Source organism: Mobula birostris, chromosome 22, assembly GCF_030028105.1.
Source record: "Mobula birostris isolate sMobBir1 chromosome 22, sMobBir1.hap1, whole genome shotgun sequence".
Lineage (NCBI taxonomy): Eukaryota > Metazoa > Chordata > Chondrichthyes > Myliobatiformes > Myliobatidae > Mobula > Mobula birostris.
This window is the reverse complement of record NC_092391.1, coordinates 55,717,771-55,740,299: the sequence shown is the minus strand read 5'-3', so window position 1 is coordinate 55,740,299 and position 22,529 is coordinate 55,717,771. Positions and strand designations below refer to the sequence as shown.

General features: G+C 48.2%; 1 protein-coding gene across 2 annotated transcripts in view; it reads left to right on the top strand.

Moving 5' to 3' along the window:
* Window positions 1-56: 56 nt before the first annotated feature.
* LOC140186216 (uncharacterized) overlaps window positions 57-22,529 on the top strand; it is a 32,292-nt gene continuing 9,819 nt past the window's right edge. The window contains exons 1-2 of one of the 2 annotated variants that reach the window (XM_072240206.1): window positions 57-171; window positions 7,844-8,230. In XM_072240206.1, the coding sequence (XP_072096307.1) occupies window positions 7,867-8,230 (364 nt within the window). In that variant the 5' untranslated portion in view covers window positions 57-171; window positions 7,844-7,866. Of the gene's footprint in view, window positions 439-7,843; window positions 8,231-22,529 lie in introns of both variants that reach the window. The other variant, XM_072240205.1, reaches the window with a different exon arrangement.

Here is a 22,529-nt window from a genome sequence, read left to right as displayed (position 1 = left end):
AGTTTACCCTCTCCAGGTCCTAGTGCCCGTCTATTGACGCGAGCTGGTGCCGGAGGGGCGCTCACTGTCTATGGCTGCCCGGGGTAACTCGCTGGACAGGCTTGCAGCATCATTCGAACACGTAGTGGCCAATTGACACCCAACGGACACTTACTTCATTTGTAACTTCAGGTGTAGATCAGTAGCGGTGTGAATTAAGCTGAGCTGGTTTGCAGGACACCGGTGTTGCCAGCAATGGTTCCATTGGGTTTCCCTGGTTTCCAGGTTCCAGATGTCGGCCCGTCACAATGGGCCGTTGTCCGGAGGTTGCGGGCCGCTCGGCCGAGGCTTCCGCCAGCGCACAGCACAGCCCAACATGGCTTACGGCTGAGACTCCCTGTAAGATGCACCTCTACCCCCGACTCTGGATCCTCACATTCCTCCTGCAAGCTGCTTCAGGTACAGGGTGCTCACAGCGGGGCTCCGGTGGAGAATGGAGACGTTGGGCCGAACGGCCTGTTGCCTCATTGTCATCCTGTACACTTTCTGTAGTGTTAGCTGTGGGATGATGTTATCATAGCCAGGGGAGGTGGTGGGGACAAGCTCCCACTACCTATTAAATGCTCCTAATGGCGTGTGTCTCAAATGGCCGCTGACAACCTTTCAGCTCCTGGCCTTCACGTGTGGCTTAGCTTCTCAGCGCAGCGGAACCATTTCTGCTGACAGGAGAAGCGGCAAAGTCAGGTCACTGGCACCTTAAAACCAGTCTCTTCGGGCAGACGGGGCTTGTCAGCCGTGGTTGGCAGCCCAGCTAGGAGAAGGAAAACTCTGATCTCAAACCTCTGCTGCCTTGCAGCCATACCCACTCATGGGGAAGGTTTTGAGAGTAACCCCCGAGGGCAAATCCGGAGCTGGAGTCCCTAAGGCAGTCCTACATTGAGATCAACGCTAGCTGGCAACCCCGGTGCCAAACCGTATCGGTCTCTGTCGTTCCTTTGGGTTTATCAGCCGCGTGGAGAGGGCGAGCTTGCTGCATGGGTAACATCTTGCACTCCATGTCCGACTGCCTTGGCTTTTGTGCATCCTCGGTCAAAGAGAATTTAAGAGATGAGAGCTTCAATTGGAACTATAGACATTTTCATTTTGCGGTTTGTTCAGCTAGAAAGATCTAAGTGGAGCAGCTTCTCTGAGATCCGTGTTTTCCATCAGCCTCAATAAACCAGGAGCTCTCAGTTTCTCAGATATAATGTCTAACAGTCCAGCATCATCTTTCATAGTTGGTCAGATAGAACATGGAACAGTACAGGCCCTTCGGCCCACAATGTTGTGCTGAATTTTTAACCTACTCTAAAACCAATCCAAACATTCCTTCCCATATAGTCCTCTATTTTCTTTCATCCATGTACCTATCTAAAAATTTCTTAACTGTCCCTAATGTATCTGTCTCTACCACCACCCCTTGCAGAACATTCCACACACTCACAACCACATGTAAAATAAAATTACCACTGTCATCCCCGCTATACTTTCCTCCAATCTCCTTGAAATTATGTCCTCTCATTATTAGCCATTTCCACCCTGGGGAAAAGTCTCTGACTATCCATTTGATCTATGCCTCTTGTCATCCTCTCACCCTCCTTCACTCCAAAGAGGAAAGCCCTAGCTCACTCATGTGAGACATGCTCTTCGATCCAGGGAGCATGCTGGTAAATCTCCTTTGCACACTCTCTAAAGTTTCCACATCCTTCTGAAAATGTGGCGACTAGAACTGAGCGCAAAACTCCAAGTGTGGGTCTAACCAGAGTTTTATAGAGTCATAGGAAAGTACAGCACAGAAACTGGCCCTTTGTCCCATCTAGTCTGTGCTGAACCATTTACACAGCCTACTCCCATCGACCTGCACCGGGACCATACGCTCCATACCCCTCCCATCCATGTGCCTATCCAAACTTCTCTTAAACATTGAAATCGAGCTCACATCCACCACTTGGGCTGGCAGCTGGTTCCACACTCTCACAGCCCTTGAGTGAAAAGTTTCCCTTCATGTTCCCCTTAAACATTTTACCCTCCACCCTTCACCCATGACCTCTAGTGGTAGTACAGGTCTGGTCTCCCCACTATAGTAATGATGTTGAGGCTTTGGAGAGGGTGCAGAAGAGGATAAACTTGGGTTGTTTTCTCTGGACCAGCAAAGGCTGAGGGGAGATCTGACTAAGGTTTATAAGATTATGAGAGGCAGAGATAGAGTAGACAGGGAGTAACTGTTTCCCCAGGGTTGAAATGTCTAATACCAGAGGGCATGCATTGAAGGTGAGAGGGGGTAGGTTCAAGGGGGATGTGAGGGGTAAGTTTTTTACACAGAGAGTGGTGGATGCCTGGAATGTGCTGCCTGGTCTGGTGGAAGAGCCAAATATATTAGAGGCTTTTAAGAGACGTTTGGGTAGATACATGGATGTGAGGGAGATGGAGGGATATGGACATGGTGTAGGTAGGAGGGATTAGTGTTTAGGTGTTTTTGATTTGCTCTTTAGCTGGTCCAGCACAACGTTGTGGGCTGAATGGCCTGTTTCTGTCCTGTTCTCTGCTCCATGTTTGAGCAGTGCTTGTCAGTTATCATCTAAAGCCTGAACAGATATCCAGAACTTTGTGACCCAACCCAACTCAACTCAACCATCCAATCACACTCCAGATCTGGTCTCTCGTTCACCGACCTCCACAACTCACATTTGCCATTGACCCAGGATTAACAGTCCTGGAGGAAACAGAATCTACAGTTTTGTTTTCTTTTTTCAGTTAGTGAGATGCAACAGGGTGGTGCTGTGTGATAGTGGTGGGTGAGACACAAGAGTAGAGTTAGAACTGTTTCTGTGCTGCGGTTGTCTATGACTCTAATGAGAATCAGGCCATTCACCCATCGAGTCTGCTCTGCCATTCCATCAAGGCTGACTTATCATCCCTCTCAACCCCATTCTTCTGCCTTCTCCCTGTAAACTTTCACCCCCGACTAATCAAAAACCTATCAACCTCCACTTTAAACATACCCAAAGACTTGCCCTCCACAACTGTCTGTGGCAATGAATTCCACAGATTCAACACCCTCTGGCTGAAGAAATTCCTTCCCCATCTCTGCCCCAAATGGATTTTCCTCTATTCCAGTGGTTCCCAAACAATTTTATGCCATGGACCCCTATCATTAACTGAGGGGTTTGTGGATCCTTGGTTGGGAACCCCCATCTCTATTCTGAGGCTGAGCCCTCTGGTCTTAGACTCCCCCCACTATAGGAAGCATCCTCTCCACATCCACTCTATCTAGGCCTCGCAATATTTGATAGGTTTCAGTGAGATCCCCCTCATTCGTCTAAACTCCAGTGAGTACAGGCCCAGAGCCATGAAATACTCCTCATACATTAACCCTTACATTCCCAGAATCACCCTTGTGAACCTTCTCTGGACTCTCTCCAATGCCGGCACATCTTTCCTGAGATAAGGGGCCCAAAACTGCTCACAGCACTCCGTGTGGCCTGAACAATACCTTATAAAACCTTAGCTGTCTGTGTCCTTATCCAAATGGATTTTCAAGGCCGTTGTAAGTGAAGAGGAACAAAGAGGTGTCTCATGGAGTTTAGACAGAGAAAAGGTGACATTCCCGTTTTGAATGGAAAAATATGAAAATGATTGAATTGGTGAGAAGCATGTGGCCAAGTGGTTAAGGCATTGGACTAGCGATCTGAAGGTCGTGAGTTCGAGCCCCAGCCGAGGTAGCGTGTTGTGTCCTTGAGCAAGGCACTTAGCCACACATTGCTCTGCGACAACACCAGTGTCAAGCTGTATGGGTCCTAATACCCTTCCCTTGGACAACATCAGTGGCGTGGGGAGGGGAGACTTGCAGCATGGGCAACTGCCGGTCTTCCATACAACCTTGCCCAGGCTTGCGCCCTGGAGAGTGAAGACTTTCCAGGCGCAGATCCATGGTCTCGCAAGATTAATGGTGAGAGGCAATAATGATGATAATGAAAAGAATTTTAAAGTTCGTCCCTTCCCAGGGCGAGAGCCAATCTAGGGTGGTGAGTGAGTGGTCAAGGTGTAAGTTAAGATATGGAAACCAGAGACATAGATGACTTCAGATAGTATTTGGTTACTGCATTCACTGGTGATAACTTCCAGCAGAAAAAGAACTGATTGTGGACTTCAGGAAGTGTAGGACAAGGGAACACACACCAGTCCTCATAGAGGGAGCAGAAGTGGAGAGAGTGAGCAACACACACAAAATGGTGGTAGAACGCAGCAGGCCAGGCAGCGTCTCTAGGAAGAGGTACAGTCGACGTTTCGGGCCAAGACCCTTTGTCAGGACTAACTGAAAGAAGAGATAGTAAGAGATTTGAAAGTGGGAGGGGGAGGGGGAGACCTGAAATGATAGGAGAGGACAGGAGGGGGAGGGTTGGAGCCAAGAGCTGGGAAGTTGATTGGCAAAAGGGATACAAGGCTGGAGAAGGGGGAGTATCATAGGATGGGAGGCTTGGGGAGAAAGAAAGGGGGAGGGGAGCGCCAGAGGAAGATGGAAAACAGGCAAGGAGTTATTGTGAGAGGGAAAGAAAAAAAATAAATTAGTGATAGGGTAAGAAGGGGAGGAGGGGCATTAATGGAAGCTAGAGAAATTTCAGTTCCTGGGTGTCAGTATCACAGTGGAGAGCACTTTAACTGGCTGGATCACTGTCTGGTAAGGGGGGGGTAGGGCTGGAGGGCAAACACACAGGTTTGAGATAAGCTGCGGAGAGCTGTAAACTCAGTCAGCTCCTCCATGGGCACTGGCCTCCGTAGTATCCAGGACATCTTCAAGGGGTGATGGCTTAGAATGACAGCATCCATCATTAAGGACCCCCATCACTCAGGACACCCTCTTCTCATTGCTACCATCAGGAAGGAGATACAGGAGCCTGAAGGCACACACTCAATGATTCAAGAACAGCTTCTGCCATCCGATTTCTGAATGGAACATTGAACCCATGAACACCACCTCACTACCTTTTTATTTCTATTTTTGCACTACATGTTTAATTTAACTATCTAATTATATATATATTTACTGTAATTTGTGTTTTTTCTGTTGTTATATATTGCAATGTAATTTGACTTCATTCTGACTGAAGACATTTGGATGAGAACATAGATCAGAGGGGTTAGAGGGATTTGGACCAAACTTGCGAAAGTGAGACTACCTTGGTGGACACTGTGGTCAAAATGGAAGAGGAGGGCTCCCAGGGTGTAGCCAACATGGAAGAGGTGGGCTCCCAGGTTGTGGTCAACATGGACGAGGTGGACTCCCAGGGTGTCTGTGTTTTTCTCTTTATTATAGTGAGGCTGGAGATATTAAGAAGGGAAGTCATTAGAGTTATTGTTGACTGTAAGATCCAAAAATGTGCTGAACAGAGGCTATTCAGCCCATTTCACTGTGCTGTCTCCCTGAGATATCACTTAGAAACATAGAGAACCTACAGCACAATACAGGCCCTTTGGCCCACAATGCTGTGCCGAACATGTACTTACTTAGAAATTACCTAGGGTTACCCATAGCCCTCTATTTTTCTAAGTTCCATGTACCTGTCCAGGAGTCTCTTAAAATAGCCTATCGTATCAGCCTCCACCACCGTTGCTGGCAGCCCATTCCACGCACTCATCACCCTTTATGTAAAACACTTATCCCAATATCTCCTCTGTGCTTACTTCCAAACACCTTAAAACTGTGCCCTTTCATGTTAACCATTTCAGCCCTGGGAAAAAGCCTCTGACTATCCACACGATCAACGCCTCTCATCATCTTATACACCTCTATCAGGTCACCTCTCATCCTCTGTCGCTCCAAGGAGAAAAGGCCAAGTTCACTCAACCTAATCTCACTGTGCTGATATGTGCTGCTCCGGATTCACAGGGAATCCTGTGAACGCCAGCCATCCTGAGACCCAGGTCATCTTTCACCTGCCTAGGCTGTGATTTGAGCTTCTTTACGGGATTGTGGATGGTATTAATCCATTATTTCTTCAGGATCCTGGCGATCCTTCCAGAAACCATGGAAATGTAGGGAAGACAGGCGGTAGTAATGGGTCCCTCTTCATTGTTAGGTTTCCTGGTTTTTCCGTCAGGCCTTTTAAGGGTCCGATAGTTTTCCTCTACCTTGTAGCCGTCCCTGTAGGATCATCATACATAATTGTCTTATATCCTTGTGGAGTCTGTCTGGGTCCGAGATAATTTTTGTAGGGCTAATCAAAGTAGAAAGAACCACTGTAGGTTGGGAGGCTGTTATTGTTGAGGTATAAGTCCGTGCGAGTGGGTTTCTGATAGACGTCATGTCCAAGGCTACCGTCCAGTTTCTGTCGTATTAGGAAGTCCAGGAAGGGGAGGCAACCTTTCTTCTCCATCTCCATCGTACACTGCATGTTTGGATTTATATTATTCTGATAGTCGTGGAACCGTTGGAGTGCCTGGAGTCCGTGAGGCCACACTACAATGGTGCCATCGACGTATCTGAAGAAGCATTTGGGGTGAAAGGGCAACAAACTCAGAGCCCTCTCCTCAAAGTGTAGAAATTAGCAACAGCCATAACAGTAATCCCATGACCACCCCGTCTGCTTGTTCATAGTAGTTCCCCTTGTAGAGGAAGCACATTGCTGTAAGGGTGTGCTTATAAAGGTCAGTGGTACCCTTGACCACAGGAGGACCAAGCTGTCCCTAATCGAGCTCTCGTGAACAGGGACACCACGTCGAAACTGACCATTATGTCACCGGGTTCAGCTGGTTGTTGGTTATTGTTTTTATGAAGCTGGTCGAATTCATGATGTGAAACTCACAGCCCCCAACAAAGGGAGACAGCATGGTCATTAAATGCTTAGTGAGGTAGTGAGTCAGAGAATCTATCCCACTGACGATAGGCCTCAGGGGAGATTCCTCCCTGTGTATCTCAGGGAGCCCGTAAAGTCTTGGTCTACCAGCGTCTGAAGCTTCTTTGAAGATGCTTCCTCTCCCAGGGATGAGGTCTTTGGAGCTTGTGCTGGTGTTTCTGTGGCCCTGGGTTTTTATGGGATGGGGTTGCTAGCCCCCCCGTCCAAACCTCCTTCTTTCACAGCCAGGCTTGGGACCGTCCACAGCAGAGTTACTGTTTGTGTTGGATCATCATTTTGCCTGTCACACTGCTGGTGTTTAGAGCAACAGTGAAGGGACACCATCTCTGTCTGTCCTACCATTGCACACAGATGCAGAAGATTCTTTCTGGGTAGCTTTCAACCTGATGGCATAAATACTAACTTCTCCTTCCAGTAAACAAATCCACCCCCCCCCCACCTCCTCCTCTAATCCCCACCCTGACCACCTGCCTATCGTTTCCCTCTGGGTCCCCTCCTCCTTCCCGTTCTCCTATAGTTCACTCTCCTCTCCTCTCAGATTCCTTCCTCTCCAGCCCCTGACCTTTCCCACCCACCTTCTAACTATCCCCCTTCCCCTTCGCCCACCTTTTTGTTCTGGCATCTTCCCCCTTCACTCTCAGTCCTGATGAACGGTCTCAGCCCAAAACCTCTCCATAGATGCTGCCTGTCCTGCTGAATTCCTCCAACATTTATGTGTGTTACTCAGGATTCTTCATTGCGGTTTCTTTTGACCAGTCAGGGTTGTTAGCCCTGAGCTGAGCCCCCGAACCTGAAGGACCAGTGAACCACTCTTAGTCTGGCCTCTACTCTTTGACCTGTTTGGCATGGGTGACCCTACCAAGAGCCAAAGCACAAGTCCCTGATTCCAGCCGACATAGCTGTCCAGATTGTGGTCCCCTTGGAGGTTGTACTTGATCTCTAACTAATATTAATAATTCTTTTTTCATTAGCTTTAGAAATCGAAGACATCCAGATGCCAAAAACTAGGTTTGATGCCAATGAAGGTGACAGGCTCCTTGTCCCATGCTCCTTCAAAGCAGATGAAACTGTCCAGTCCAGCGACCTGCGACTCGAGTGGGGAGTCATCATGGAGCCCAGCGGTTCCTACCGACCCATCTACCGCGTGGTGGGGTCCATGCTGGAGCCCATCACCGAGCCGAACCCGTACGAAGGCCGCGCTCAGATGTTCATCTCGCTTATCCCCAAGGGGAACTGCTCGCTGGTGCTGCAGCCCGTCCTGGCCAGAGACGCCGGGCAGTACGAGCTGAGGTTGTACTCCCAGGGCGAGATGACGGTGAATGGACAAAAAGTCGTGGTCGCTGTCCACAGTGGGAAAGGTGAGAGCTGATATGACCAAGCCCAACCACTGGGACACGGTATCGAATCCCAAAGGTCTATGTCATCAATTAAATTGTTTCCATGTTCTCTCTTTCAATATTTTTATCAAAATTATATAAATTGCATAAATACAAATACAAAATTCATAAGGGTACAAGTAAGTTATATAAATTACATTACATTTAAATCACAGTATCCCATATTCCAAATCAATCATGTAGAAAAAAAGGATTGAATTATGAAATGAAATAAAATAAAATAATTGTATTTTATTAAAAAAATCTACCCCCACTACCAAAATGAGCTGATTGGTAAAAAAAAAGAGGGAAAAAAGAAAAACCTTGCCATATAATATTATAATAATAATGGCTCAGATCCATACTTTAATAACAGTTCAGAGATGATGAAAATAACTCAGAAAGAGTCACCATAACATTAGAAAATCATGTTTAGAATCAGAAATCGAACAACGAATCTCTCTAGATCAAGGCACAACATAACATCAGAAAGCCATTGAACATGAGTGGGCGGGGCAGCCTCCTTCCACTTGAGCAAGGTCGCCCTCCTGGCCATAAGAGACATAAAGGCCAATACCGGCAAATTAGATAGCTTCAGTTTTGTAACACTATCCTCAACAATACCAAACATGGCAGTCAAAGGATTGGGCTTAAAACTAACATTGAAAAGTACAGAAAAAGTTTGAAATACATCTTTCCAAAATTTTTCAAGGCTTGGACAAGTCCAAAGCATTGTAATAAAGAATGATGAGCACATAATGATGAAGAATTAATCAATTTTAAAATAATCTTGCAGCTCTCTTCAGCTATGAAAATCTGTAAATCCTTTTCCCAGTCTCCTTTAATTTTATCTGAAGAGACCTTTTTCAGTCCCAACAGCAGACTGTAAATGTAAGATATTGATCCGTTGTCAAAGGGTTTCAGATTAAAAATTGTATCTATTATATTCTTATCTGGACTTGTAGGACACGTATGTAATTGAGATCTTAAAAAATCTCTAATCTGTAAGTATTGAAAAAAGTGGTCATTGGAAAGGTTAAATTTCATTGAAAGTTGCACAAAAGAAGAGAGATTCCCTCCATCAAACAAATCTTGAAATCATTTAATACCCAATCTATCCCATTCTTTAAATGATATGTCAATTAAAGATGGTTTAAAACAATTAGAACAGATGGGACTCCAGAGGGAGAATCTCAATAAACCAAAATGTTTTCTAAACTTTAACCAAATCCTCAAAGTATGTTTGACCACCACATTGTCAGTTAGTTTAACGATAAAGGAAGCGAGGATCCAAGTAAAGAAATAATGGAAAATTTCATTACAGAGTTGACTTCCAAAGAGACCGATATAGGACAATTCTCATGGTTAATGTAGTATATCCAGAACGTAATATTTCGTATATTAACTGCCCAATAATATAACCTAAAATTAGGTAAGGCAAAGCCTCCGTTCTGTTTGGTTTTTTGAAGGCGAGCTTTATTTATACAGGTTTTTTATTCTTCCACATATAGGAAGAAAGAATTGAATCCAAAGAGTCAAAAAAAGATTTAGGAATAAAAACAGGCACAGCTTAAAAAAAGTATATAAATTTAGGTAAGATATTCATTTTAATAGAATTAATTCAGCCAATCAGTGATAAAAAGAGAGGTGACCAATTAGAAAGTGTTTTTTTAACATAATTCGTTAAAGTTAAGAAGTTTTCCTTAACTAAAAATTTATATTTCTTAGTAATTGTTACTCCTAAATACGTAAATTGTTCTCTTAAAATTTTAAAAGGAAGGTTAATATCAGTTGGTATTAAATTGTTTAAAGGAAATAGTTCACTTTTATGTAAATTTAATTTATATCCTGAGAACTGACTAAAATTAGTCAGTAAACAGAACACAGATGGTAAAGAGGTTGTAACATTAGATATAAAAAGCAATAAGTCATCAGCATAGAGCGACACTTTATGACTAGTACCTCTCCTTAAAATACCAGTGATCTCTTTAGACTCTCGAAAAGCAATTGCTAAGGGTTCTAATACCAAACCAAGGAGCAGAGAGCTCAAAGGACAACCTTGTCTCGTCCCACGTTGGAGTTTAAAGGGATTAAAATTCTGAAAATTAGTAAGAACCCAAGCGGAGGGAGATAAATAAAGTAATTTAATCCAATGAATAAAATTAGGTCCAAAATTAAAATTTTTCTAAAGACGTAAATAGATAATTCCAGTCAACTCTATCAAAGCCCTTCTCCACATCTAATGATATCACACATTCCGATATTTCCTTGGATGGAGAATGCATAACATTTAACAAACAGCGTATATTAAAATGGGAATATAGATTTTTAATAAATCCTGTCTGATCATCTGAAATTATAGAAGATATAATATTTTCAAGTCTGCGAGCCAACACTTTAGATAAAATTTTAGTATCAAAATTGAGTAAAGAGATAGATCTATACAAAGAACATTCAATGGGATTCTTATTCTTTTTGAGAATAAGTGAAATGGAAGCTTTGTAAAAAGACTGCGGTAAATCTATAAGGGTAGAACATAAGTGTGGTATAAGCAAGGAGGAAAAATCCTTATAAAACTCTCCAGAGAATCCATTGGGTCCTGGGGATTTCCCAGAATGCAATTCTCAAATAGCCTGAGCAATTTCCTCCTGGGAAATAGGTTGCTCTGGTTGCCTACGATCATTTGTTGAAAGATTAGGAATATTTAATTGATCTAAAAAATTATTCATTGCAATATTATCCTTAACAGAGTCAGAACTGTACAATTTGGAATAAAATTCCCTAAAAGTGTCATTAATTTCAAAGTGGTCAGTTGTCATGTCCCCATTAATTTTACGTATTTCTTTAATTTGCCGCCTGGCTATAAATAGCTTCAATTGATTACCCAGTACTGTAGCTTACCAGTTTTACCTCTGTGAATATAAAATTGACTTTTATCTTTTAAAAGCTGGCTTTCAACTGGATATGTTAAAAGAAAATTCCGATTTTTGCCATTTAAGGAAGTCACTGATTGAATCCAAAGTGACTGGAGCTTCATTTTCTGTTTCCCTTCCTTTTGCAGAAGCTTTTATTTTTTTCCCAGCCATAGTAGAGCAGTGTTAAAGTATTATAATAAAGTTTCAAAAAAAAATTGGTAGGAGACAATAAAGTAAATAAGGTAGGAGCAATCTAAAATGATGCCACTCCATCAGTTGCCAACAGGGTTCTGTTTCCATGCTCAAAGTCCAAAGTAAATTTATTATCAAGGTACAGATGGAAACAGCGAGCTGGTGGCAGGAGTGATACCTCTCTCCCTCTCGTTAGTGAGAGAGACAGAGAGCCTGTCTGAGATGTGAAAGTGTTGGGATGGACAGTATTTGATGGACCCTAGATCATGGTCTCTGAGGGATTTGCTATTGATTACGTGGTGAGTGGTGGCGAGAGCGGGGAGGGTTGATGGTTTTGCTGGAACAAGTGGGATTAGGAGGGGGAGGGTTGATGGTTTTGCTGGAACAAGTGGGATTAGAAGGAGAGGGGTTGATGGTTTTGCTGGAACAAGTGGGATTAGGAGGAGGGGAGGGTTGATGGTTTTGCTGGAACAAGTGGGATTAGGAGGAGGGGGAGGGTTGATGGTTTTGCTGGAACAGGTGGGATTAGGAGGAGGGGGAGGGTTGATGGTTTTGCTGGAGGAAGTGGGATTAGGAGGAGGAGGAGGGTTGATGGTTTTGCTGGAACAAGTGGGATTAGGAGGAGGGGGAGGGTTGATGGTTTTGCTGGAGGAAGTGGGATTAGGAGGAGGGGGAGGGTTGATGGTTTTGCTGGAACAAGTGGGAAGTGGGATTAGGAGTGGGAGGGTGGATGGTTTTGCTGGAACAAGTGGGATTAGGAGGAGGGGGACGGTTGATGGTTTTGCTGGAACAAGTGGGATTAGAAGGAGGAGGGTTGATGGTTTTGCTGGAACAGGTGGGATTAGGAGGAGGGGGGTTGATGGTTTTGCTGGAGGAAGTGGGATTAGGAGGAGGGGGAGGGTGGATGGTTTTGCTGGAACAAGTGAGATTAGGAGGAGGGGGGTTGATGGTTTTGCTGGAACAAGTGGGATTAGGAGGAGGGGGGTTGATGGTTTTGCTGGAGGAAGTGGGATTAGGAGGAGGGGGAGGGTTGATGGTTTTGCTGGAACAAGTGGGATTAGGAGGTGGTGAGGGTTGATGGTGTTGCTGGAGGAAGTGGGATTAGGAGGGGGAGGGTTGATGGTTTTGCTGGAACAAGTGGGATTAGGAGGTGGTGAGGGTTGATGGTGTTGCTGGAGGAAGTGGGATTAGGAGGGGGAGGGTTGATGGTTTTGCTGGAACAAGTGGGATTAGGAGGAGGGGGGTTGATGGTTTTGCTGGAACAAGTGGGATTAGGAGGAGGGGGGTTGATGGTTTTGCTGGAACAAGTGGGATTAGGAGGAGGGGGAGGGTGGATGGTTTTGCTGGAGGAAGTGGGATTAGGAGGGGGAGGGTTGATGGTTTTGCTGGAACAAGTGGGATTAGGAGGTGGGGAGGGTTGTTGGTTTTGCTGGAACAGGTGGGATTAGGAGGTGGGGAGGGTTGATGGTGTTGCTGGAGGAAGTGGGATTAGAAAGGGGAGGGTTGATGGTTTCGCTGGAACAAGTGGGATTAGGAGGAGGAGGGGGGTTGATGGTTTTGCTGGAACAAGTGGGATTAGAAAGGGGAGGGTTGATGGTTTTGCTGGAACAAGTGGGATTAGGAGGAGGAGCGGGGTTGATGGTTTTGCTGGAACAAGTGGGATTAGAAGGAGGAGGGTTGATGGTTTTGCTGGAACAAGTGGGATTAGGAGGAGGGGGAGGGTTGATGGTTTTGCTGGAACAGGTGGGATTAGGAGGAGGGGGACGGTGGATGGTTTTGCTGGAACAAGTGGGATTAGGAGGAGGGGGGGTTGATGGTTTTGCTGGAACAAGTGGGATTAGGAGGAGGGGGAGGGTGGATGGTTTTGCTGGAACAAGTGGGATTAGAAGGAGGAGGGTTGATGGTTTTGCTGGAACAAGTGGGATTAGGAGGAGGGGGAGGGTGGATGGTTTTGCTGGAACAAGTGGGATTAGGAGGAGGGGGGGTTGATGGTTTTGCTGGAACAAGTGGGATTAGGAGGAGGGGGAGGGTTGATGGTTTTGCTGGAACAAATGGGATTAGGAGGAGGGGGGTTGATGGTTTTGCTGGAACAAGTGGGATTAGAAGGAGGAGGGTTGATGGTTTTGCTGGAACAAGTGGGATTAGGAGGAGGGGGAGGGTTGATGGTTTTGCTGGAACAAGTGGGATTAGGAGGAGGGGGGTTGATGGTTTTGCTGGAACAAGTGGGATTAGAAGGAGGAGGGTTGATGGTTTTGCTGGAACAAGTGGGATTAGGAGGTGGGGGAGGGTTGATGGTTTTGCTGGAACAAGTGGGATTAGGAGCAGGGGGAGGGTGGATGGTTTTGCTGGAACAAGTGGGATTAGAAGGAGGGAGGTTGATGGTTTTGCTATAACAGGTGGGATTAGGAGGTGGGGGAGGGTTGATGGTCTTGCTGGAACAAGTGGGATTAGGAGGTGGTGAGGTTTGATGGTGTTGCTGGAGGAAGTGGGACTAGGAGGGGGAGGGTTGATGGTTTTGCTGGAACAAGTGGGATTAGGAGGAGGGGGAGGGTTGATGGTTTTGCTGGAACAAGTGGGATTAGGAGTGGGAGGGTGGATGGTTTTGCTGGAACAAGTGGGATTAGGAGGAGGGGAGGGTTGATGGTTTTGCTGGAACAAGTGGGATTAGGAGGAGGGGAGGGTTGATGGTTTTGCTGGAGGAAGTGGGATTAGGAGGAGGGAGAGGGTGGATGGTTTTGCTGGAACAAGTGGGATTAGGAGGAGGGGTTTGATGGTTTTGCTGGAACAAGTGGGATTAGAAGGAGGAGGGTTGATGGTTTTGCTGGAACAAGTGGGATTAGGAGGAGGGGGAGGGTTGATGGTTTTGCTGGAACAAGTGGGATTAGGAGGTGGGGAGGGTTGATGGTTTTGCTGGAACAAGTGGGATTAGGAGGAGGGGGAGGGTGGATGGTTTTGCTGGAACAAGTGGGATTAGAAGGAGGGAGGTTGATGGTTTTGCTGGAACAGGTGGGATTAGGAGGTGGGGGAGGGTTGATGGTTTTGCTGGAACAGGTGGGATTAGGAGGTGGGGGAGGGTTGATGGTTTTGCTGGAACAAGTGGGATTAGGAGGAGGGGGGGTTGATGGTTTTGCTGGAGGAAGTGGGATTAGGAGCAGGGGGAGGGTTGATGGTTTTGCTGGAACAAGTGGGATTAGGAGGAGGGGGAGGGTTGATGGTTTTGCTGGAACAAGTGGGATTAGGAGGTGGTGAGGGTTGATGGTGTTGCTGGAGGAAGTGGGATTAGAAAGGGGAGGGTTGATGGTTTCGCTGGAACAAGTGGGATTAGGAGGAGGGGGAGGGTTGATGGTTTTGCTGGAACAAGTGGGATTAGGAGGTGGGGAGGGTTGATGGTTTTGCTGGAACAAGTGGGATTAGGAGGGGGAGGGTGGATGGTTTTGCTGGAGGAAGTGGGATTAGGAGGGAGAGGGTTGATGGTTTTGCTGGAACAAGTGGGATTAGGAGGAGGGGGAGGGTTGATGGTTTTGCTGGAACAAGTGGGATTAGGAGGAGGGGGAGGGTTGATGGTTTTGCTGGAGGAAGTGGGATTAGGAGGGGGAGGGTGGATGGTTTTGCTGGAACAAGTGGGATTAGAAGGAGGGGGGGTTGATGGTTTTGCTGGAACAAGTGGGATTAGGAGGTGGTGAGGGTTGATGGTTTTGCTGGAACAGGTGGGATTAGGAGGGGGAGGGTTGATGGTTTTGCTGGAACAAGTGGGATTAGGAGGAGGGGGAGGGTGGATGGTTTTGCTGGAACAAGTGGGATTAGGAGGAGGGGGAGGGTTGATGGTTTTGCTGGAACAAGTGGGATTAGGAGGTGGGGGAGGGTTGATGGTGTTGCTGGAACAAGTGGGATTAGGAGGAGGGGGAGGGTTGATGGTTTTGCTGGAACAAGTGGGATTAGGAGGAGGGGGAGGGTTGATGGTTTTGCTGGAACAAGTGGGATTAGGAGGAGGGGGGTTGATGGTTTTGCTGGAGGAAGTGGGATTAGGAGGAGGGGGGTTGATGGTTTTGCTGGAACAGGTGGGATTAGGAGGTGGGAGAGGGTTGATGGTTTTGCTGGAACAGGTGGGATTAGGAGGAGGAGCGGGGTTGATGGTTTTGCTGGAACAAGTGGGATTAGAAGGAGGAGGGTTGATGGTTTTGCTGGAACAAGTGGGATTAGGAGGAGGGGGAGGGTGGATGGTTTTGCTGGAACAAGTGGGATTAGGAGGAGGGGGGTTGATGGTTTTGCTGGAACAAGTGGGATTAGGAGCAGGGGGAGGGTTGATGGTTTTGCTGGAACAAGTGGGATTAGGAGGTGGGGAGGGTTGATGGTTTTGCTGGAACAAGTGGGATTAGGAGGAGGGGACGGTTGATGGTTTTGCTGGAACAAGTGGGATTAGGAGGTGGGGGAGGGTGGATGGTTTTGCTGGAACAAGTGGGATTAGGAGGAGGAGGGTTGATGGTTTTTCTGGAACAAGTGGGATTAGGAGGAGGGGGAGGGTTGATGGTTTTGCTGGAACAAGTGGGATTAGGAGGAGGGGGGTTGATGGTTTTGCTGGAACAAGTGGGATTAGGAGGAGGGGGGTTGATGGTTTTGCTGGAACAAGTGGGATTAGGAGGAGGGGGAGGGTGGATGGTTTTGCTGGAACAAGTGGGATTAGAAGGAGGGGGGGTTGATGGTTTTGCTGGAACAAGTGGGATTAGGAGGTGGGGAGGGTGGATGGTTTTGCTGGAGGAAGTGGGATTAGGAGGTGGGGAGGGTTGATGGTTTTGCTGGAACAAGTGGGATTAGGAGGTGGGGAGGGTGGATGGTTTTGCTGGAGGAAGTGGGATTAGAAGGAGAGGGGTTGATGGTTTTGCTGGAACAAGTGGGATTAGGAGGAGGGGGAGGGTGGATGGTTTTGCTGGAACAAGTGGGATTAGAAGGAGGAGGGTTGATGGTTTTGCTGGAACAAGTGGGATTAGAAAGGGGAGGGTTGATGGTTTTGCTGGAACAAGTGGGATTAGGAGGAGGGGGGGTTGATGGTTTTGCTGGAGGAAGTGGGATTAGGAGGAGGGGGAGGGTGGATGGTTTTTCTGGAACAAGTGGGATTAGGAGGAGGGGGTTGATGGTTTTGCTGGAACAAGTGGGATTAGAAGGAGGGGGAGGGTTGATGGTTTTGCTGGAACAAGTGGGATTAGGAGGAGGGGGAGGGTTGATGGTTTTGCTGGAACAAATGGGATTAGGAGGAGGGGGAGGGTTGATGGTTTTGCTGGAACAAGTGGGATTAGAAGGAGGGGGGTTGATGGTTTTGCTGGAACAAGTGGGATTAGGAGGAGGGGGGGTTGATGGTTTTGCTGGAACAAGTGGGATTAGGAGGTGGGGGAGGGTTGATGGTTTTGCTGGAACAAGTGGGATTAGGAGGAGGGGGGGTTGATGGTTTTGCTGGAACAGGTGAGATTAGGAGGAGAGGGAGGGTTGATGGTTTTGCTGGAACAAGTGGGATTAGGAGGAGGGGGAGGGTTGATGGTTTTGCTGGAACAAGTGGGATTAGGAGGAGTGGGAGGGTGGATGGTTTTGCTGGAACAAGTGGGATTAGAAGGAGGGGGGTTGATGGTTTTGCTGGAACAAGTGGGATTAGGAGGAGGGGGAGGGTTGATAGTTTTGCTGGAACAAGTGGGATTAGGAGGAGGGGGAGGGTTGATAGTTTCGCTGGAACAAGTGGGATTAGGAGGAGGAGGAGGGTTGATGGTGTTGCTGGAGGAAGTGGGATTAGGAGGAGGGGGAGGGTTGATGGTTTTGCTGGAACAAGTGGGATTAGGAGGAGGAGGGGGGTTGATGGTTTTGCTGGAACAAGTGGGATTAGAAGGAGAGGGGTTGATGGTTTTGCTGGAACAAGTGGGATTAGGAGGAGGGGAGGGTTGATGGTTTTGCTGTAACAAGTGGGATTAGGAGGAGGGGGAGGGTTGATGGTTTTGCTGGAACAAGTGGGATTAGGAGGAGGGGGAGGGTGGATGGTTTTGCTGGAACAAGTGGGATTAGGAGGAGGGGGGTTGATGGTTTTGCTGGAACAAGTGGGATTAGAAGGAGGAGGGGGGTTGATGGTTTTGCTGGAACAAGTGGGATTAGGAGGAGGGGGGTTGATGGTTTTGCTGGAACAAGTGGGATTAGGAGGAGGGGGAGGGTTGATGGTTTTGCTGGAACAAGTGGGATTAGGAGGAGGGGGACGGTTGATGGTTTTGCTGGAACAAGTGGGATTAGAAGGAGGAGGGTTGATGGTTTTGCTGGAACAGGTGGGATTAGGAGGAGGAGGGTTGATGGTTTTGCTGGAACAGGTGGGATTAGGAGGAGGGGGGTTGATGGTTTTGCTGGAACAAGTGGGATTAGAAGGAGGGGGAGGGTGGATGTTTTTGCTGGAACAAGTGGGATTAGGAGGAGGGGGGGTTGATTGTTTTGCTGGAACAAGTGGGATTAGGAGGAGGGGGGTTGATGGTTTTGCTGGAACAAGTGGGATTAGGAGGAGGAGGGTTGATGGTTTTTCTGGAACAAGTGGGATTAGGAGGAGGGGGAGGGTTGATGGTTTTGCTGGAACAAGTGGGATTAGGAGGAGGGGGGTTGATGGTTTTGCTGGAACAAGTGGGATTAGGAGGAGGAGGGTTGATGGTTTTGCTGGAACAAGTGGGATTAGGAGGAGGGGGAGGGTTGATGGTTTTGCTGGAACAAGTGGGATTAGGAGGAGGGGGGTTGATGGTTTTGCTGGAACAAGTGGGATTAGGAGGTGGGGAGGGTTGATGGTTTTGCTGGAACAAGTGGGATTAGGAGGAGGGGGAGGGTTGATGGTTTTGCTGGAACAAGTGGGATTAGGAGGAGGGGGAGGGTTGATGGTTTTGCTGGAGGAAGTGGGATTAGGAGGGGGAGGGTTGATGGTTTTGCTGGAACAAGTGGGATTAGGAGGTGGGGAGGGTTGTTGGTTTTGCTGGAACAGGTGGGATTAGGAGGAGGGGGAGGGTGGATGGTTTTGCTGGAACAGGTGGGATTAGGAGGAGGGGGACGGTGGATGGTTTTGCTGGAACAAGTGGGATTAGGAGGAGGGGGGGTTGATGGTTTTGCTGGAACAAGTGGGATTAGGAGGAGGGGGAGGGTGGATGGTTTTGCTGGAACAAGTGGGATTAGAAGGAGGAGGGTTGATGGTTTTGCTGGAACAAGTGGGATTAGGAGGAGGGGAGGGTGGATGGTTTTGCTGGAACAAGTGGGATTAGGAGGAGGGGGGTTGATGGTTTTGCTGGAACAAGTGGGATTAGGAGGAGGGGGGTTGATGGTTTTGCTGGAACAAGTGGGATTAGAAAGGGGAGGGTGGATGGTTTTGCTGGAACAAGTGGGATTAGGAGGAGGGGGAGGGTGGATGGTTTTGCTGGAACAAGTGGGATTAGGAGGAGGGGGAGGGTCGATGGTTTTGCTGGAACAAGTGGGATTAGGAGGAGGGGGAGGGTTGATGGTTTTGCTGGAACAAGTGGGATTAGGAGGAGGGGGAGGGTGGATGGTTTTGCTGGAACAAGTGGGATTAGAAGGAGGAGGGTTGATGGTTTTGCTGGAACAAGTGGGATTAGGAGGAGGGGGGTTGATGGTTTTGCTGGAACAAGTGGGATTAGGAGGAGGGGGAGGGTTGATGGTTTTGCTGGAACAAGTGGGATTAGGAGGAGGGGGAGGGTGGATGGTTTTGCTGGAACAAGTGGGAGTAGGAGGAGGGGGGTTGATGGTTTTGCTGGAACAAGTGGGATTAGGAGGAGGGGGAGGGTTGATGGTTTTGCTGGAACAAGTGGGATTAGGAGGAGGGGGAGGGTTGATGGTTTTGCTGGAACAAATGGGATTAGGAGGAGGGGGGTTGATGGTTTTGCTGGAACAAGTGGGATTAGGAGGAGGGGGAGGGTTGATGGTTTTGCTGGAACAAGTGGGATTAGGAGGAGGGGGAGGGTTGATGGTTTTGCTGGAACAAGTGGGATTAGGAGGTGGGGAGGGTTGATGGTTTTGCTGGAACAAGTGGGATTAGGAGGAGGGGGGTTGATGGTTTTGCTGGAACAAGTGGGATTAGAAGGAGGAGGGTTGATGGTTTTGCTGGAACAAGTGGGATTAGGAGGAGGGGGGTTGATGGTTTTGCTGGAACAAGTGGGATTAGAAGGAGGAGGGTTGATGGTTTTGCTGGAACAAGTGGGATTAGGAGGTGGGGGAGGGTTGATGGTTTTGCTGGAACAAGTGGGATTAGGAGCAGGGGGAGGGTGGATGGTTTTGCTGGAACAAGTGGGATTAGAAGGAGGGAGGTTGATGGTTTTGCTGGAACAGGTGGGATTAGGAGGTGGGGGAGGGTTGATGGTCTTGCTGGAACAAGTGGGATTAGGAGGTGGTGAGGTTTGATGGTGTTGCTGGAACAAGTGGGATTAGGAGTGGGAGGGTGGATGGTTTTGCTGGAACAAGTGGGATTAGGAGGAGGGGAGGGTTGATGGTTTTGCTGGAACAAGTGGGATTAGGAGGAGGGGAGGGTTGATGGTTTTGCTGGAGGAAGTGGGATTAGGAGGAGGGGGGTTGATGGTTTTGCTGGAACAAGTGGGATTAGGAGGAGGGGGAGGGTTGATGGTTTTGCTGGAACAAGTGGGATTAGGAGGTGGTGAGGGTTGATGGTTTTGCTGGAACAAGTGGGATTAGGAGGGGGAGGGTGGATGGTTTTGCTGTAACAAGTGGGATTAGGAGGAGGGGACGGTTGATGGTTTTGCTGGAACAGGTGGGATTAGGAGGAGGGGGAGGGTGGATGGTTTTGCTGGAACAAGTGGGATTAGGAGGAGGGGTTTGATGGTTTTGCTGGAACAAGTGGGATTAGAAGGAGGAGGGTTGATGGTTTTGCTGGAACAAGTGGGATTAGGAGGAGGGGGAGGGTTGATGGTTTTGCTGGAACAAGTGGGATTAGGAGGAGGGGGAGGGTTGATGGTTTTGCTGGAACAAGTGGGATTAGAAGGAGGAGGGTTGATGGTTTTGCTGGAACAAGTGGGATTAGGAGGTGGGGAGGGTTGATGGTTTTGCTGGAACAAGTGGGATTAGGAGGAGGGGGAGGGTGGATGGTTTTGCTGGAACAAGTGGGATTAGAAGGAGGGAGGTTGATGGTTTTGCTGGAACAGGTGGGATTAGGAGGTGGGGGAGGGTTGATGGTTTTGCTGGAGGAAGTGGGATTAGGAGGAGGGGGAGGGTTGATGGTTTTGCTGGAACAAGTGGGATTAGGAGGTGGTGAGGGTTGATGGTGTTGCTGGAGGAAGTGGGACTAGGAGGGGGAGGGTTGATGGTTTTGCTGGAACAAGTGGGATTAGGAGGAGGGGAGGGTTGATGGTTTTGCTGGAACAAGTGGGATTAGGAGGAGGGGGAGGGTTGATGGTTTTGCTGGAACAAGTGGGATTAGGAGGTGGGGAGGGTTGATGGTTTTGCTGGAACAAGTGGGATTAGGAGGAGGGGGGTTGATGGTTTTGCTGGAACAAGTGGGATTAGGAGCAGGGGGAGGGTTGATGGTTTTGCTGGAACAAGTGGGATTAGGAGGAGGGGGGTTGATGGTTTTGCTGGAACAAGTGGGATTAGGAGGTGGTGAGGGTTGATGGTTTTGCTGGAGGAAGTGGGATTAGGAGTGGGAGGGTTGATGGTTTTGCTGGAACAAGTGGGATTAGGAGGAGGGAGAGGGTTGATGGTTTTGCTGGAGGAAGTGGGATTAGGAGGAGGGAGAAGGTGGATGGTTTTGCTGGAACAAGTGGGATTAGGAGGAGGGGGAGGGTTGATGGTTTTGCTGGAACAAGTGGGATTAGGAGGAGGGGGAGGGTTGATGGTTTTGCTGGAACAAGTGGGATTAGGAGGTGGAGGAGGGTTGATGGTTTTGCTGGAACAAGTGGGATTAGGAGGAGTGGGACGGTTGATGGTTTTGCTGGAACAAGTGGGATTAGAAGGAGGAGGGTGGATGGTTTTGCTGGAACAGGTGGGATTAGGAGGAGGGGGGGTTGATGGTTTTGCTGGAACAAGTGGGATTAGGAGGTGGGGAGGGTTGATGGTTTTGCTGGAACAAGTGGGATTAGGAGGAGGGGGAGGGTTGATGGTTTTGCTGGAACAAGTGGGATTAGGAGGAGGGGGGGTTGATGGTTTTGCTGGAACAAGTGGGATTAGGAGGTGGGGAGGGTTGATGGTTTTGCTGGAACAAGTGGGATTAGGAGGAGGGGGGTTGATGGTTTTGCTGGAGGAAGTGGGATTAGGAGGAGGGAGAAGGTGGATGGTTTTGCTGGAACAAGTGGGATTAGGAGGAGGGGGAGGGTTGATGGTTTTGCTGGAACAAGTGGGATTAGGAGGAGGGGGAGGGTTGATGGTTTTGCTGGAACAAGTGGGATTAGGAGGAGGGGGAGGGTGGATGGTTTTGCTGGAACAAGTGGGATTAGGAGGAGGGGGGTTGATGGTTTTGCTGGAACAAGTGGGATTAGGAGCAGGGGGAGGGTTGATGGTTTTGCTGGAACAAGTGGGATTAGGAGGTGGGGAGGGTTGATGGTTTTGCTGGAACAGGTGGGATTAGGAGGTGGGGGAGGGTTGATGGTTTTGCTGGAACAAGTGGGATTAAGAGGTGGTGAGGGTGGATGGTTTTGCTGGAGGAAGTGGGATTAGGAGGTGGGGAGGGTTGATGGTTTTGCTGGAACAAGTGGGATTAGGAGGTGGGGGGTTGATGGTTTTGCTGGAACAAGTGGGATTAGAAGGAGGAGGGTTGATGGTTTTGCTGGAACAAGTGGGATTAGAAAGGGGAGGGTTGATGGTTTTGCTGGAACAAGTGGGATTAGGAGGAGGGGGGGTTGATGGTTTTGCTGGAACAAGTGGGATTAGGAGGAGGAGGGGGGTTGATGGTTTTGCTGGAACAAGTGGGATTAGGAGGAGGGGGAGGGTGGATGGTTTTGCTGGAACAAGTGGGATTAGGAGGAGGGGGAGGGTTGATGGTTTTGCTGGAACAAGTGGGATTAGGAGGAGGGGGAGGGTGGATGGTTTTGCTGGAACAAGTGGGATTAGGAGGAGGGGGGTTGATGGTTTTGCTGGAACAAGTGGGATTAGAAGGAGAGGGGTTGATGGTTTTGCTGGAACAAGTGGGATTAGGAGGAGGGGGAGGGTGGATGGTTTTG